This window comes from Sardina pilchardus, chromosome 2, assembly GCF_963854185.1.
Source record: "Sardina pilchardus chromosome 2, fSarPil1.1, whole genome shotgun sequence".
NCBI classification, from domain to species: domain Eukaryota; kingdom Metazoa; phylum Chordata; class Actinopteri; order Clupeiformes; family Clupeidae; genus Sardina; species Sardina pilchardus.
The window spans coordinates 17512078-17528050 of NC_084995.1; the positions used below are offsets into that span (position 1 = coordinate 17512078).

Sequence of the window (15973 nt, forward strand, 5' to 3'; positions counted from 1 at the left end):
AAAAAATGCAAACCATTTATGGCATTTTGCCGCTCAGACAATCGCCCCAGTCCGCCTCTGACCTCCTGTCTCTACGGGATACCGCCATACATGGAGCGTGTCACCTCGATGACTTGAGCCTCGGAAGAGGAGGCAAGTGCTTGACCAAGAGGGCCGACTCCGAGCTCTCTGCGCGCGCCTCTCCCTCCGCCCCTCCTTCCCTCCCTCCCACCTCTCATCCCCCTTGCCTCCGTCCACCCATTCACAGAAACCTTTTTGAAATTCAGCTCAGTGCTTTTAAAAAGTCACAGACTACGCCTGGGCAGTGTGTCCACAGGGGGAACACCCTTTCAATTCCATTACACATTTCCCCATATAAATTACTTTAAAAAAAAGAAAGACGTTGGAAGTGTAGATGTTGGGGCGGGGGGGGTTGGCTTCTATTGGCTCCTCTGTGTAGTAGTCCGCAGGTCATGGTCTCCATTCAGCTGCGTGCTGTGGTGGTTAAGTTTGACATGGTCTTTTCTGTCCGTTTTTCTTTTTCTTTTTTTTTTTCAGTTAGAGAGTAGTTATCAGCAAGGTTGCTTTTGACTTTAAAAAAAGGTAAAATGGCCGTTAATCATCCTCTCTTCTCTTTTTTTTCTGCCCCGCTTCAACCCTCCCTCCTCTCCGAGAAAAAAAAAAAAAAAAAAAAAAGTCAATCAATAATCATCTCAGTCCCGCTGTGAGTGTCCCCTAAGACTTGGAGACAGAGGTGTCGAGGAAAAGGGGGGAAGAGGGAGGGAGAGAGACGTGGACGAGAGGTGATCGCTTGTCCACAGCAATCAGTTCCCTCCGCGCTCTTGAACAGAACACTCCCTCTCCTACCTCAGCTGCCCCCCCCACCCTCACCCCACCTCCGCCGCCTCACATATCGTTGGCCAGCTCCTCGGTTTCCGTGGAGACGTCGCCGTTGATCGCAATCTTGGTGTTCTCCTCGTAGCCGGGTGGCATGAAGGCCAGTGTGTAAGGGTACAGCTTGTGGCATTCCGCCCGGTAACTCTCTGCCGCCGTCTCTTTAGCATCGCCAAAGCTACCGTCCTGCAGGCATTCCAGGACATCTGTGCAGATCTGGGGACACAGAGAAGCAAGAACGTCAAGCCCTTATCCTTCACCCCTACAGAGGAGCCTGCTCGGCCATCAGTCGCGCACTCAGTTGAAGGGAGGTCTGGATGCCGTTTTGTAGGACTAATTTGACTGATTTCAAGACTGTATGTGTGTGAAGGGAAATAAACTGTATCTCCCCTATTTTAATCAGCTCTAATCAGTCATTCATACTGCGCATGCACATGCGTGCGTGCGTGCACACACACGCTTTCATTAGATCATCCAACCAGGTCCAGGTGATGCTAATGGTCATATTACTACTCTACTTAAAAATCTCAGAAAAGTTCAAACTCAGTCTGTAATGTCAGAAATGGAATGGGTATACTAACAGATGTAGTACAAACGTATGAATCAGAGTGTGTCAAATGTTTTGAACACCAGATGTAACAGATGCGATGCCATGAATCCCAGTTTCTTAATAACGTTCTTTGGTGTGTGAAAGCGTCTTTGAGTGTCTTGAAAAGCACTATAAAAGTAAATGTATTCTTATCATTCTTCTTCTTATTATTATTATTATTTATCATTATTATTATCACTACTATTATATTATTATTATAATTTGTATTATTATTACCTGAATGCTTCTGTTGGTGAGTGACTCGTCCAGTGCTGTAGCCAGCTCCATGGCCTTCCTCTCAGTGGATGAGTCCAAGTAGGCCATCATCTTGGCAGCTGTGGCCAAAGGCCAGAGAGAGCAGGAGAAAGACACAATGAGGGAGAGACACTCAACAGTAACAAGTGATAATGAAGCTCTGTGATGGATGCGGCCACTGGATGACAGCACATTTTGCATGTGTATCAGACTGGGCGTGGGTGTGTGTGTGTGTGTGTGTGTGTGTGTGTGTGTGTGTGTGTGGCTAAGCATACCCGCTAATCTGTGAGGGATGGAGTCGGAGTGCTTGGTGAGGAAGGTCTGGTTGTAGCTCTTTGCGTTGCTGTCTCCGAAGAGCCGGGAGATCTCCTGCTTCAGCACGGTGTGCACAGCATCCGCTAGGTCCTTGCTTTCCGACACTACAGGAACAAAACCATGGTGAACGTGTAATCATGCACCATACAGTCAACCTCTCGTCCATACGGACCCACAAACACATGGGGTAGTCCAGAACTGTGACCAGGGTGGTATACTACAAAACAAAATCAGTGTTTTCTGAGGCTCAAGCCACTGAAATTCAGTAACAGCAATTTGTTGCTTGTCAATTTTTGCAATTCAGAGCAAAGAATCAACCATTTGTATGCAAATATTTTCAGGTTTTAAGATTTGCTTCTGTCAAAAGTGAACACACTTTTAGGCTTCAGGCTTGAGGCTCCACATACCACTTATCTGGCTTCATAGTATACCGCCCAGGAGTGGACAGAAGAGGAGTTTGCATGTAGCCCATGAGTGGCCAACTCACCTCCTTTAAAGAAGCGTACTAAACACTGGTGTAGCCAGGGATGGTCTGGGTCTATGGCATAGGCCCTCTTTACCGACTGCAACATTAACAAGAACTTCTCTGGAGAGACAAAAGAAACATTTTCAGGAAACTCAAGCACTGTTGTGTCAATTAAAGTCATTTTATTTGTAACTGATACTCCTAGCATAAAAGTAAAAACCTAAATGTCACATAGAACTTTAGAAAGCATCCCTTACCTTTTCTAAAGTAGATCTCAAATGCCAACAAGTGAGTGTCTATCTTATTCTTCACCAGATGTTTTAATGGCGTCAGGAACTTCACAGCCTCGTCTAAGGGATTTTCCACCTGCACAATGCCAGAGAATGAAAACATTGTCATGAAGTGACACAAACTGCAGACCATTTTCTGTTCATTTCTGATCTACTATATTTGTTTATGGTTTACCTCATGCATTGACACACACACACACACACACACACACACACACACACACACCTTAGCCAGTTTCTCTGGTATAAGCTCCTCCTTGGGGCCTCCGATCTCCTCATCATCGTCCTCCTTCTTCTTCTTCTGGTTCTTGAGCTGCTTCTCCTTCTCTGCGTTCTTCTTCTCCTCCTCCAGCTGGGCCTTCTTCTGGGCTCGCCTCTGCTTATTCCGCAGCTTCTTCAGCTCTTTGTCCGACAGGTTGGCTACACGAGCAGCAAAACCAAAACATTCAGCATTGGACCATCACTAGGAGTGCTCTGTGAAGAGGTGTGCTTGCCCAATGCTCAACACACTTGGTTCCACACTTCCCCCTCTCCAAAGCCCCATTACATGCAACACCAATTCCTGTTGACTGACATATGCATCTGCCTTTACACTACAAGTTCACAAAATTCCAAAAACTTAACAGCAAAAATAAATAAATACATAAACAAATACATAAACAAATAAATAATCACAGCAAAAAACGACAGTTTTGGTTACTTCAATTTTTTTTAAAGTTCACTCTGCTAGGCAAGTGGGCCACAGTGATGACCCACGCCAGCATGCCTGTGCAGTGTGTGTTTGACAACAGCGTCACTGGCCACTTACCCGTATCGGCCTGCAGTTCCTTGTTGTCGTCGGCGAGCGGGTTGTCGTGGAGACCGAGGTAGATGTGGATGGCGGTGCGGGCGGCCTTGAAGTAGAAGGGGTGCATGCGCAGCACGTCCTCCAGCTTGAGCAGCTCCACGTACGAGCGCAGCGTCATCTTGCGCATGCAGTACGTGTGGAAGTCGAACTGGTCGTCCGTGATCTCCACAAAGTGCTGCGCCGGGAGGAGAAAAGGGCGCGTATACGCACTTAATCACAACGCTCAACTCAATCTTGGACGGACACAATAACATCTTTTTTTAAAAAAGACTTAAGACCTTGTAGTCTTAGTTCTGTATATTTTCTCAACTGAGGGGGAACTGTATTTTTAGATATTCGATTCTGCAGCTCTTTGAGAAAAAAACTAGTGCCACATCTGGCGGTGATGAACACTAATCAATCACTGTATCACTACATGTGCTCACCATCTGTGGAAGCTATGTTGCCATAAACTTCCTGTAACAGTCAAAGCAGCAACAGAGTCCCTACCCCTACCCTCTTCTACCTACCCTCAGTGAATACGGTGATGGGAGAAAAACACAAAACTCTGTCTAAAGACAACTTTTGGGTGAACGAGGCAGGCACTTACCCTCTCGATCTCGTGGCACTTCTTCAGAGCGTCGCCATATTTCTTCATGGAATTGTAGGCCAGAGCGCACTCTGTTTGGAACCACATACACTGCATCTCGTTCAGGTTCTCCACGGCAGAGGCCCCCTCCTGATGTCCGAGAGAACAAGGATCAGCACACTTAGTCTGAGCACACAACAGCGTGAAGACGGCAAGGCACGTAACTTGAACATTAGAGCAATCTTACAATTACTTTGTCTTGTAGCCTGTACAAGCTATTATTTAGCAGTCACCCATACTGTATCTTCATACAGTCTCATATTGCATACATTTACTTATGTGCTAGAGGATGAGTCGACACTGGCACTAGGTATCAGTCAAAAAGGGACTCAAAGAGCAGGACTGGGTATAGTGATAATGGGGCCGGAGGTTATCGGTGACAATGGGGGAGGGAGCTAAAAAAAACAAAGCGTCAGCAGAGTGGAGGCATTTCACAGCTTCACGCAGTTTGGAAATATTTCACCCTATCAGTGCATCTCTGTTATCTACATTTTTGGTAGTGGTTTTCCACTTCTTTAAAAAAAAAAAAAAAAAAAATTAAACTACCATGCACAATTCGGTTGAATAGTACACAATGACAGTCTTATGTTCTCTACAGACAGCTACAATAGGTGCAGGATCATTTTTTATCTCCCTGTAAGTATTGTAAAAAAAATGAGAGCTTAGAGCATCACACACACACACACACAAACTCACCCGTGTGAATTTGGAGCACATGTCCTCGGCCTCTTTGACGAGGCCTGCCTTGAGCAGGTACTTGGCGCATTTGGAGTTGATGAAACGGTCGGCCGTGTCCAGAGCCTGAGCCTCGTCCATCCAGCGGGCCGCCTCCCGGATGTTCCCAGCATGCTGTGGGAGAGAACAGTCACAATACACCAACGGTCAGCGTAAAAGTGAGGAACGCCTTCCCAACAAGGTTATGGATAATTACTTGACTAGGGCACCGTTATTAGTCAATGCAATAGTCACAACTTCACACTGCCATTTGGAGAAATATGCCATCCTTGTGTGCCTAAGTGAGTTAACAACTTTCACATAGATTTGACAACCAAGGTTGTGATGTCAGTGTTACAATGGCAAATTGGCAGCGCAGCGCCGTGTTAAGAATGAGACACTCAAAAATGGTGTGATATCCAGAGTGAATGCTTCAGAAGAGCTGAATGAGTGTGTGGATCCTGCATCTGTGCTACCTTGTAGATCTTGGCCTTAACGAGGAACAGCTCAATCAGGGTGGGCGTGCTCTCGATGGCAGCGTTGATGTACTCCAAGGCCAGACTCTGCTGGCCAATCTGGTCGTAATGTTGGGCCAGGAAGTACTGGACCCACAGTAACGTGGTGGGGGGCTCCTCTTTGCCATCGTCTGGGAAACACAGGAAACACGGTTACTGCCTGTTCCATCACGTCCAGTCAGAGCAGTGCATCCCTCACTAGTCAAGGGGTATGATACAGCGTAATAGCAATGCAGCTGCCAAATTATACAGCTATAATATTATACGGCTTGTCGGAATGCTGTAGAAAGTTCCATTAACAACGCTCCGAAGTCTAATAATTAATTCATTATACAGTAGATAATTCTGTATAAGGACCACTGCAAAAAAATCAATGAATGCTGTCAATGGTAACAGTTTTTTTACTTTTAATTCACATCTTTCATATTATTCCACGAGCCATTGACTTAGTAGGCAATAGACACACTATTTGTGCCAAACTATTTGCTTGTTTGTTTTTTGGTGGAAGCTAAGAAACTGTAACAACGACACACTGTACGAATATTCTTTTGTGGTTTTGGCCAAAGGACGTATAATAAGCGGGAAATAAATAAGTCCCTTCAGGACAAAGCTAGACCTGTTGCCTCGTCAAGACGTATTTTCCAAAAATTACTGGCGGACAACACATTTTTCCTACTTAATGTCATCTTTACTTATATAAAAAACTCACTTACCATTTTGATTGAACATTCGGCAGCTATTTAAACAGGTTTCAAAACCAACTACTAATTCTTCGACTATTGACACCTGCAAGGAAGAAAACATATTCAGTTTGACCAGGCTTCTACCCAACCAAGCAGTTTTGATAATAAAAAGATAGAAAGGAAACTAATAGTGTTCAATCCAGAATTGGAAAAAGGTACTATGTATGAACTTGATGCTTATAATGCTGGTCTACTGTTCCTTATGGTATGCTGAACATAAAGGTGATGTGTATGTGGCAGTGTAGTATAAGCCTGTACCTTTTCTTGATCATGATACAGGGACCTGAGGGTGGTGAAGACAGGAGGGCAGCCTTTGCTGAAGTTAATTCTTAAATATTTATCCAGACACTCGCGGAACTTTTCCCCTGAGGAGCAAAGAAACCGTCAAATGCTACTGATCTGTTTGCAAACAGCCTCTTCTCGCACACAGGTTCCAGTAACAAACACCCCAAACAAGACCCCCATGTCAGCAGACAGACAGACAGATACTTGTCTCTTGTCTGGGTGTCAGAGAAACACTGTTGCCTGCTGGCTCCCCACTCCCTCACCAGATAAGAAGTTAAGGGGCAGCCTCCTCGGCACCAGCCCCTTGGGGTACTTGACCCATGCCTCCTCGTAGATCTTCAGCTTCTCCTCCACGCTCGCTGGAACACAAAAGAACACACACGGTCAGCTGCTGCCCAGGGACAGATGCGGGGACAGACGTGGGCCCTGGTCACCCAGACGGACGTGAGGCCCTGGGACGGAGTGGTTGAGGCTGTGGCTGCGGGGCTGAAATCATACCTGGCTTGAGGGCGTTTTCCAGGCCGTGGTAGTAGGACCAGTTCTCGGGGTTGCGCTCCTGGAGACGGTGGTACACCTCCAAGGCCTCCTCGTACCGCTCGAGTTTCAGAAGGAGCTCACCTGCACGACACACAAGGGGAGTTAGAGGGCCTGACAACAACATCAGACAACAAGTAACAATGCAAAATACAGACAACAGCTAGAAAAAAGAAAGAAAGAAATGCACAGCCAGACAAGACAGAGCAGGCTGCAGTGAGTGCGTACCTCTGGTCTCCTCCACGGCCAGTTTGTCACAGATCTGTTTCTCGTAGGTGAGGAGGTGCTCCAGTGCTTCTTTAAAGAGGCCTGCCTCTCTCAGGACCTGGTTCTGGTATAGCAGCAGCTCACTGTACTCGTAGTCAACTTTGTCTGGAGAAGTCTGAAAGAACACACACACACACAGTGTTATACATCTGCAGAAGTCTTTTAATTCTATTTAAATACATATGCTCTGTTTGTGCTTGTGCAGCTGTTCTAATATCTTTTTAAAAGGGGGCTATCCAAATAAAGCTGACTTGACAAGAAAATGATGTTGGACTGCAGATGGAGCAATCAGTGGTGATCAGAGCAACCACAACAGCAAGGGGGTCCTAAATTAGCTGCTTACATTGTTCCCCCCACATTTAACAAACACAATTTTAATCAACACCAGTTTGTAACCCCTATGCGAGGTCTATAACAAGGGCTGAGGGTGACTTCTCCTTTAAACGGGTGCCAACCTGTCGCCTTCCTGCCATGCATCAGGTGCAAGTGCATGATGGGACAAAGGCAGGAAGCGGGTTGGTCGTTACCGCGGACGGGAGCGAGCGCCGAGCGCTAATGTGCTGCAGAGCAGCCTGCCACAGTGGCACGACGGGTTACACGTCCTCAGAGGTGAGTCGTCATGGCAACACCGTTCTTAACCTTGTTCAACAGGACACCCACAAACAGCCCACTGAATATGTGCTCCAGCACCTCTTCATACAGTACATCAACAGGCACGACACTAGACATGCAAAGTTGTAAAGTTTAAGACTCCACGCTGGTCATTAAAATGGTCTTGAACAAGGTGTGGCAAAGGGGCCATGCTGGAGACGTGGAGAATAAAGCATTGCATGTAGGTTAAGGGCTTATGATAGTTAAGGGTCTACCTGTTGTGTTTTTCTGAACTCTTCAACAATTTTGGCAGCCATCTCGTAGTCCTCGAGGAGGTGATATGCAATGGCGTAACCGATCCACGAGGCCCTCTGGGCTGGCCTCAGCTGCAGAAGCTGGTACCGGGTCTCCTGGAGGTCAGATGATTGGGGGAAGAAGAATCAATCAAAAACTGCATCTCCACTGCAGGAAACAGACAATAGTAGAACTGCAAAAATGTACATAATCAAGACTTACTACTTTACAGAAAATGTCACAACGTGCCTTAAGTGTATAGGTCTAGTTTCCCATGTGAGTGTGTGTGTGAGTGTGTGTGTGTGGGGGGAGGTACAGAACTACTCTCCTCTCCCCATTGGTATGCTCCCCTTGCGGTTTCATTTAGTTGAGCGTATCTCAATTTGTGGGGGTTAAACGGACCAACATTTCTCATTAGATTAGCCCAGAAAGTTGGCCATCAGGGGTTAATGAGGAGCACTGCTAGAGCTGGCAGATAGGGATACTGACTACTTAATGAAGCCAGGGAATAAGGCAGGCCAGGCTGTGCCAGCCCAGGGCTTCTGGGAAACCAGCACAGCAGCAGGAAGAGGCTACGGGAGCAGCGAACAGGAGAACTGAGACCCCCTTTACACCATGCAACACATAAAACAGGACAGGAGGACACAACACGTGTGTGTGTGTGTGTGTGTGTGTGTGTGTGTGTGTGTGTGTGTGTGTGTGTGCGCAAGAACTGGGGGTGGAAGTAGGATTGTTGTGTTGTTGGCATAGTAGAATAGAGGTTATTACTGCTGATTCATGACACTAAGGCTGCTAAGCCAGAACTGGCTGTGTGTGTCTCTCTCTCTCTCGTACACAGACAACATGCTGAGAGCACCAAGATATCTTAGCTTAGCATTCATAGGCTTTCCTTTACAGCTGACTGAGGTTTCCAACCACGGTGACAGGAAGGATAGGCGTCATCAGGGGGTCATGTGGATGCAAGAAGTTCTCATAGCGAGTGCTCGTCACTTACCCTGTAACCCTCCAGGTCCCTCATTTGGATCTGTAGCAGGGAGAGGTCTCTTAAGATCTGCAGGTTGTCCTTGTCCCATTTCAGTGCATTTCTGTAACATTTGATTGCCTCGTCATATTTCTTGTCGGAGCGCTGCAGCAAGCCGTACACGTGCCAGCCTGTGAATCAGACAGTTAAGGAAAAGGACCCGCACCGCTTCCTTCTGCTTTCTCTGTGGCTGCCACAAAGAACAACGCTACACACGCAAAAACAAAACAGGCCGCCATCCTCTTAGAATGAAGAACACCGTTCCACTCTCACATCAACATACAGCACAAACAGAGCGGTGCGTTTAACTCTGCTTCAGCTCAGGAATGGCCCAACAACAAGCGCGAACTGCTGCCACCTTACATTCACGTCAACAGGAGTTGCAGTCGCACTGCCACGGCGAGTTGGCGTAGATGTGCTGTCTGGGCCATGCTTATGGCTATAAATGGGGCATTCTGAGTCACATAGAATCCAGGAAAATGGTAGCCTTATCTCACATCTTGCTCAGAGTTTGTCTGTAATGTTCAGGTTCAAAGACTAACACCTGAAAATATTTTTGTTCAATTACAATACTTCCCCCCCCCCCCCCCCTCCCCCAAGTTATTCCAATCTCAAAAATACCTCATCTATCTATTAATGCAAGGAACGTCTGTCTGTGTGTCACTCTGTCTGTCTGTGGCACGCATAACTCTCGACCCACTCATACGACTGCCCTAAAATTTGGCACATGTATTGCTAATGACATGCGTGTGCGCAGTGCAAAGTTTGGTTGTGTTCGGACAACAAATGACAAAGATATCGTTAAATTAAGCAAAATACACTTCTACCGCAATCCCACAATTCTACCGCTCTCCGCACTAGCCACTCCCCTTCTCATCTCAAAAGCCCATTTCAAACAACGGACCGTTTCAAGATTGTTGATCTTGGATAAACATGCTGAGTCCAACAAACATGCACCCATGTTGGTAAGCAGGCTGTTTAAGTGACATGTTGCATAGGCTGCTACATCAACAACCGTGCTTGCCTACTGCCCTAGCGGTTCGGTTGCCTGATCAGGTTGCTGATCTTGCACAAATATGCCGACACACACACGTCGGTAGCATTCTGTTAAAATTTGCATTTAAAACAGCCGTTCTTGACTCTATCTGGACATCGGCTATGGGTATAACATTCATTCAAACATCACTCCCGAGTTAAAAGCACTGGCATGGCCATGTCGAGCGGTTAGCTTTAATTTCCCAACAACAGCAAAAACGCACGGGTATGTAATGTGTCTGATATTGCCATTAGCTGCAACTCAAACGCCTTTCCCCTTCACCTTTTCACTTTGCAAAGTCAGTAAGAAGCACTACTGCACGGGTCTGATTCTACATTATCGCCAATCTAACATGATCTACATGCATCAACGTCATTGGGCAACACGTTTCTTTGAAAACATTGTTTGAATGGGCACTGCACTGGTCTTTGAAGCAATTTTCCAGCATTGATATCTTTAAAGCCATCATTCCGTGCCTGACCAAACTTTGTAGGATGGATATACAAACATGTCCTTAGCATGACGGGCTGTACTGCACCTTGATTTAATATAAGGCCCTAGACAAACCTTTTGTCCACATTGCCTCAATCTGTATTTTATCTTCAAATATAGAGAGTGGAGAGATATGAACATGAAGATGTCTAGGATAAAACAAGGTGTGATTGGAAATGGTTTTTGGTCATTTTCATTGGGCTAAAATTATATGTGGGGTAGCTAGAAGGAACATAAAAATCCTAAGATCATTTAGTGTACAAAGTGCCAATGTTGTAAATGTATAGATGAATACAGTTATAATTACATTGTTATACTAAAGCAAAATATTTATCTATGGTACAACATTGGCACTTTGTACACTAAATAGCAATACAATAAACTACTTCCTCATAGATTCTCATGCTCCTACTAGCATCCTTTCAAAAAGACGGACAAATGCAATCTCCCCTTTTTCATTCTTAATACATTAATGTCCATTATTTGGCGAGATCTCAAATAAGGGCACAACATTAACATAATATTGTATCAACAGCTATACGATTTGAAACGCTTTTAACACATTTACAGGGTATTAACATAATATTGCATCAATAGCTATTTTACAGGCTTCGGTTCTGGGGGGTAATGCATAACAAAGACAAAGTCTGAACAAAATCAGAGACGATGCAGCCACAACCTTATCTGATTTGACACGGAATGACCCAAATCTGCAGAGCACAGCTCCCTATGGTGGCAGAGGTGGTGGTGGTGCAGCAGCTGGGGTGTGGTGGGGTGGGGTGGGCTGGTGTGTGTGTGTGTGTGTGGGGGGGGGGGGTTGGGTCAGGCTGGGGCTGCTGGAGGCTAGTGCTGTACCGCGGCTACACTATCATGGGCTTACAGGCTGCAGACGTCAGCACCCATCACACTCAAGCGCAGAGCGAGCGGAGCAGCAGACCTGGTCCGCCTCCATCACTGCCACAGCCACTGTCGCTGCCGCTGCCACCACCGCCGCACACTACCGCCGCACACTACCGCCACCACTGCTGTTGCTGCTGCTGCCACTGCCAGCTGCCAGGGCTGGCCGTGTTAGCTGTGGCGTCTGGGAGCTGACAAGTGTGTGTGTGTATGTGTGTGTACACATGCGAGCATGCGCGCACACAGAGACACACACACACACACGGGCGCGCAGGCAGCAGAGAGCAGTGCAAAAGGGAGTGGCAGTGCTGAAGGGTGCAATGGGTTCATAATGAACACCCTGACGAGTAAACACACCTACTCTAACAGACAATCACAAACATACTGCACATTCACACTCACACACACACACAACGCAGACAAAACACAGACACATCAACAAAGTGATTGTACGCTCAGAAAATAGGACAAGCACTGCCTTGCTCATAGTCTGCCTGTGTTCACAGTTTAAACTCAGAAGAGTGTGGTTGGGGAGGGGGGGGGCACATATGCCAGAAAGGATACAGACGTGGCTCTTCAGATCATTGCGCAGGCCTCTTCTGACTAACTCGTATGCCTCCTCCTTCTTGCCCAGGCAGTTGAGGGTGAGCCCCTTCATTGCCAATGTCTCTGCAAGAGTAGAATAAGGAGAAGGAAAAAAAAAAATGTTGAAGCAGGTTGGGACTCCTTCTCCTGCATGATTATTCCACCAATGCACCTCCTGACACACAACATGTCTGCAATTCTTACCTCCATGCTCTGCAAACTTGGGATTGGACAGGATCTGTTTGCAGAATTTCAGCCCATTTCTGTACTGCTTGTGCTCGTAGCATCTCTGTTGGGGGTGAGGGGAAAACAGGCAAGGTGTGAACTACCGGGCAATGGCACACAGAACAACACACTGCTGGCTTACACAGTGCAGGCAAACAACCCCGTCACCCCAATCTTGCTAGATTTAAAGAGCTGAGCAGGCTTAGCTGTAAGTGAGTGGCCTACGGAATGAGTGTGTGTGTGAGTGTGCATGCATGCGTGTGCGTGTGTGTGTGTGTGTGTGTGTGTGTATGTACGCCTGTCGCTACAAACAGCTCTAAATTACCATCATTTTCTCTCTGTGGTTATATTTGGAGCAGTGTTGCACAAGAGCCCTAGTCACTTATGCTCTCCGCGGCGCTGTAAGACAACTGGGCGCTGAGGTTCAAGCAGATGGCACATCTGTGAGCACCACCACTACAGCGAGAGCACAGAGGTGTCTTTAATAAAAGAAATTTCCTAATCAGCACCCTGTCAGAGCCCACTGACCCAAGAACAGGGAGCTCTTCACAGGAACTTAAATTCTTTTGATTGTTTGAATGAATGCATGTGGCTAAAGATGTGCATGGGACTCACAACACTTAACCCTCCTGCAATGCTTCTGGGGCATTTTGGATGCAGCTAGCATTGACCTGAAGCTGAAAATATATACCAAAGCGCAAACACAATCAAGATAGGGACAACAAGACCACCGTAAAAGCAAGCGGGTGATCGAAGCTAGGTTATGCTTTCACCTCAGTACTATTTCACACCTACAAAACAGCTCATGACTCATGACAGTCAGAGTGGCCTTTGGTCTTATGGGTAAGAGGAAAAATGGCAACAAATTGCAATTGGCATCTGACAACGACCCGCATTCAAGGCATATGCCTAATGGATAACATTCCGTCTCCTTCCCTCCTTTTTTCCATAGCCTAGGGCCTGACAGCTGAAACTCATCATGGCAGTATCCATTGGATCTACTACATCTGCTGAATGGTTGCAACATCAGTATACTGTAAAACCAGTAGCTTAATACTGCAAGTCACAAATGCATTACTCAAATGGCAATACCAGTTACAATGGTTGCTAGTTTGGGAAATGTTCACGCCAAGTCAAGCAAAAAAGTTGTGTGCACAATGGCTCACAAGCAACCAACTCCTCTTGATGTCACCAGATATAAAACACAAATCACTCAACTAGTTACCCACTGTCAAGAAACAGAACATGTGAAATGAATTAAGCACTATGACATGCAGAACCCAAAGTTCATAGATTAACACTGTTGTGCCAAAAGCAATCAAACATCACTGTGCAGGATATAGGAGGAAATGAATCCCTGCATTTCTATTCAAGAATACCACTGTGTGAAGACCGAAACACCGATTTCTTCAAATGGCCCCAACAGGTAGATCAAACACGACTTCCTCAGACACCCCTACGAAGTTAAGCACAGCTTGAAAACACTTTGTCGTCTTTTAACAGGCAACTGTGGTAGTGGATCTCTCACTTACAGAAGACTTACGACACGATAGAATTAAGCAGGTTTAGCTAACTTAACACTTCTTCGCGACTTCAGTGACTTCTGAATACTGATAAGTTATCGATCAAAAACATCACTGGCATCACTACCTGTAGTTCATGTTTCAAGCACCATCACCAATTCGACACAGACATGCTACTTTCCTGCATGCTGAAATTATTGAACCTCCAGTGTTAGGTTAGCAAAAAGCTGACCGGCCAAAACTCAATCGTTTAGCTAACGATGGGAAGCTAGCAAACGCTAGTGTCCAAGTAACTAGCAATGTCACTTCAAATCACTTGGTTATTTTATGTTCCCATCTCAGCTGGTTAATATTAGTCAAACCATGACCAGTGCCAGGACAAATTAGCTATCCAAATAGTATTATGAATTTACTGCACACTGTTGACCAGCAAACTGTATGACTTATAACAGCTAACGTTAGCTGTTAAATGGGTCTGATGATCCTACGTTTGTAGGTTAGCCTGCAAACCTTACCACACTATTAGCCAAAGGCCATAGCTACACAGGAATCACATGCATATACATCACATACGAAGTAAGTAAAAGCCAAAAGAAGTCTGAGCAATGTTAGCTTCGCAAGCCATGTCTCACAACGAAAACGCAATGTAAACAGACCAACAAATATCAGGAAACACGGCATGTAATGTGATGGTTTAGCTAACATTAGAGGGCTGAGTAATGTCAACTGTTAGGAGAGCTAGCTAACGTTAATGTTCCCCATTTCACATCAAAACCGTTCTCGGCTAGTAAGTATATAACAATTCTAGCTAGCGTAGCACTAGCTTACGTTTAAAGTTAGCTTACATTCTTCTTGGGCTAACGTTTCATTCACACTTGTTTGCCTTATTGCCATATATTAGATAAAAATGGGCCTTTAGAAGGGCTCCATTCACCAGTGGTTTGGTTAGCCTAAACTAGCATTCAAAAGTGTCATCTAGCTAGCTGATGTTACGGGGTTACGGCTTCCTTGTACTTGACAGGCTAGCATGCATGCTTGCGACTAACTGGCACATACTATTAATCACTAGTATTATAATATACTGTGCGGACCACTGTGGTGTATAGAGAACCATCTCTCCTATCGGGAACAAATGAGTCCTGTTATTAGTCATTGTATCTGATAATGTGTTAGTGAACAAACATTTGACAGCGCTTAGTTCTTTTCAAGTTATCTTACTGTCAGCAATTGTTAGCTAGCTAAGGTAATATTAGCTAGCTAGCAGCCTAGCAAGGCGAGGCCGACGACACTTCAGCCAATTGTGTTGATGCTTGTAACTGTTAGGGGTAAAGCAGGCAGTGAACAGAGTACCGGTGAATCAATCCTCTCAAAAATGCATGGCAGCGACCGCGAACTTACCAAAATCCTTTTGAAGAGAGCGTTTTCTTTCGGTGGTAGAGTAATTGTCGGCATCGTGCAAGGTCGCTAGCTAATAACGCTATTTTCCTAAGGCTCAGCACATGTGAATGAATGTGAGAGATTAAATGCGTCTCCCGATTCGCCCCCTTGTTCTCCGACTCTTCACTCACTCTCGATTGCTCCCTTTTCGGGCTCTCCACCCTCACGTGGTGCCAGAAAAGCCCCCTTTAGCCCAAAATGGCCGATTAGCTTCTCCTCCGGGTCAAGTTGCGCTAGTGAGTCTGCGTACCCGCGGCCCTGCGTTGCACTCTGGTTGTTGCACGCACAGTGACTGGCAGCGGAGCTTGATTTCCGGGCACAAGTACAACATTGTAGACATGAGCAAATGTAACAGTTGTTATAATAACGTTACACATCTTTATGCAGTCAGTGCTCATACGTGCATGTTTTGTCTCTAAATATAGGTGACTGATCATAGCTCATAATAAAACTAGGAGTGTGAGGGTAGAGTAGCCTACTAACTTGGAACCGACATTTTAGAGGGTAGAAAGAAAGAAAGAAAGAAAGAAAGAAACAAACAAACAAACAAA

At 45.8% G+C, this 15973-nt stretch overlaps 1 protein-coding gene across 1 annotated transcript; it reads right to left on the bottom strand.

Annotated features, from left to right (window-relative positions):
* Positions 1-876: 876 nt before the first annotated feature.
* On the bottom strand, positions 877-15662 carry naa15b (N-alpha-acetyltransferase 15, NatA auxiliary subunit b). The gene is made up of 20 exons (XM_062520532.1): positions 15384-15662; positions 12442-12526; positions 12217-12321; positions 9201-9358; positions 8188-8322; positions 7283-7436; positions 7019-7138; positions 6784-6879; positions 6494-6600; positions 6206-6278; positions 5454-5623; positions 4960-5112; positions 4225-4353; positions 3597-3810; positions 3015-3208; positions 2756-2864; positions 2520-2618; positions 1993-2136; positions 1700-1797; positions 877-1089 (listed from the first exon to the last, which is right to left on the bottom strand). The coding sequence occupies exons 1-20, from the start codon at positions 15435-15437 to the stop codon at positions 886-888; spliced, it is 2601 nt and encodes an 866-aa protein (XP_062376516.1). The 5' UTR covers positions 15438-15662; the 3' UTR covers positions 877-885.
* Positions 15663-15973: the final 311 nt, after the last annotated feature.

Excerpts from the sequence above, each read along its gene's own strand:
- naa15b (XM_062520532.1), bottom strand. The coding sequence starts at position 15,437 with ATGCCGACAATTACTCTACCACCGAAAGAAAACGCTCTCTTCAAAAGG. Across the intron at positions 7,139-7,282 it reads GGCCGTGGAGGAGACCAGAG|GTGAGCTCCTTCTGAAACTC; the intron begins GTACGCACTCAC and ends TGTGTCGTGCAG. Across the intron at positions 2,619-2,755 it reads TGAGATCTACTTTAGAAAAG|AGAAGTTCTTGTTAATGTTG; the intron begins GTAAGGGATGCT and ends TTGTCTCTCCAG.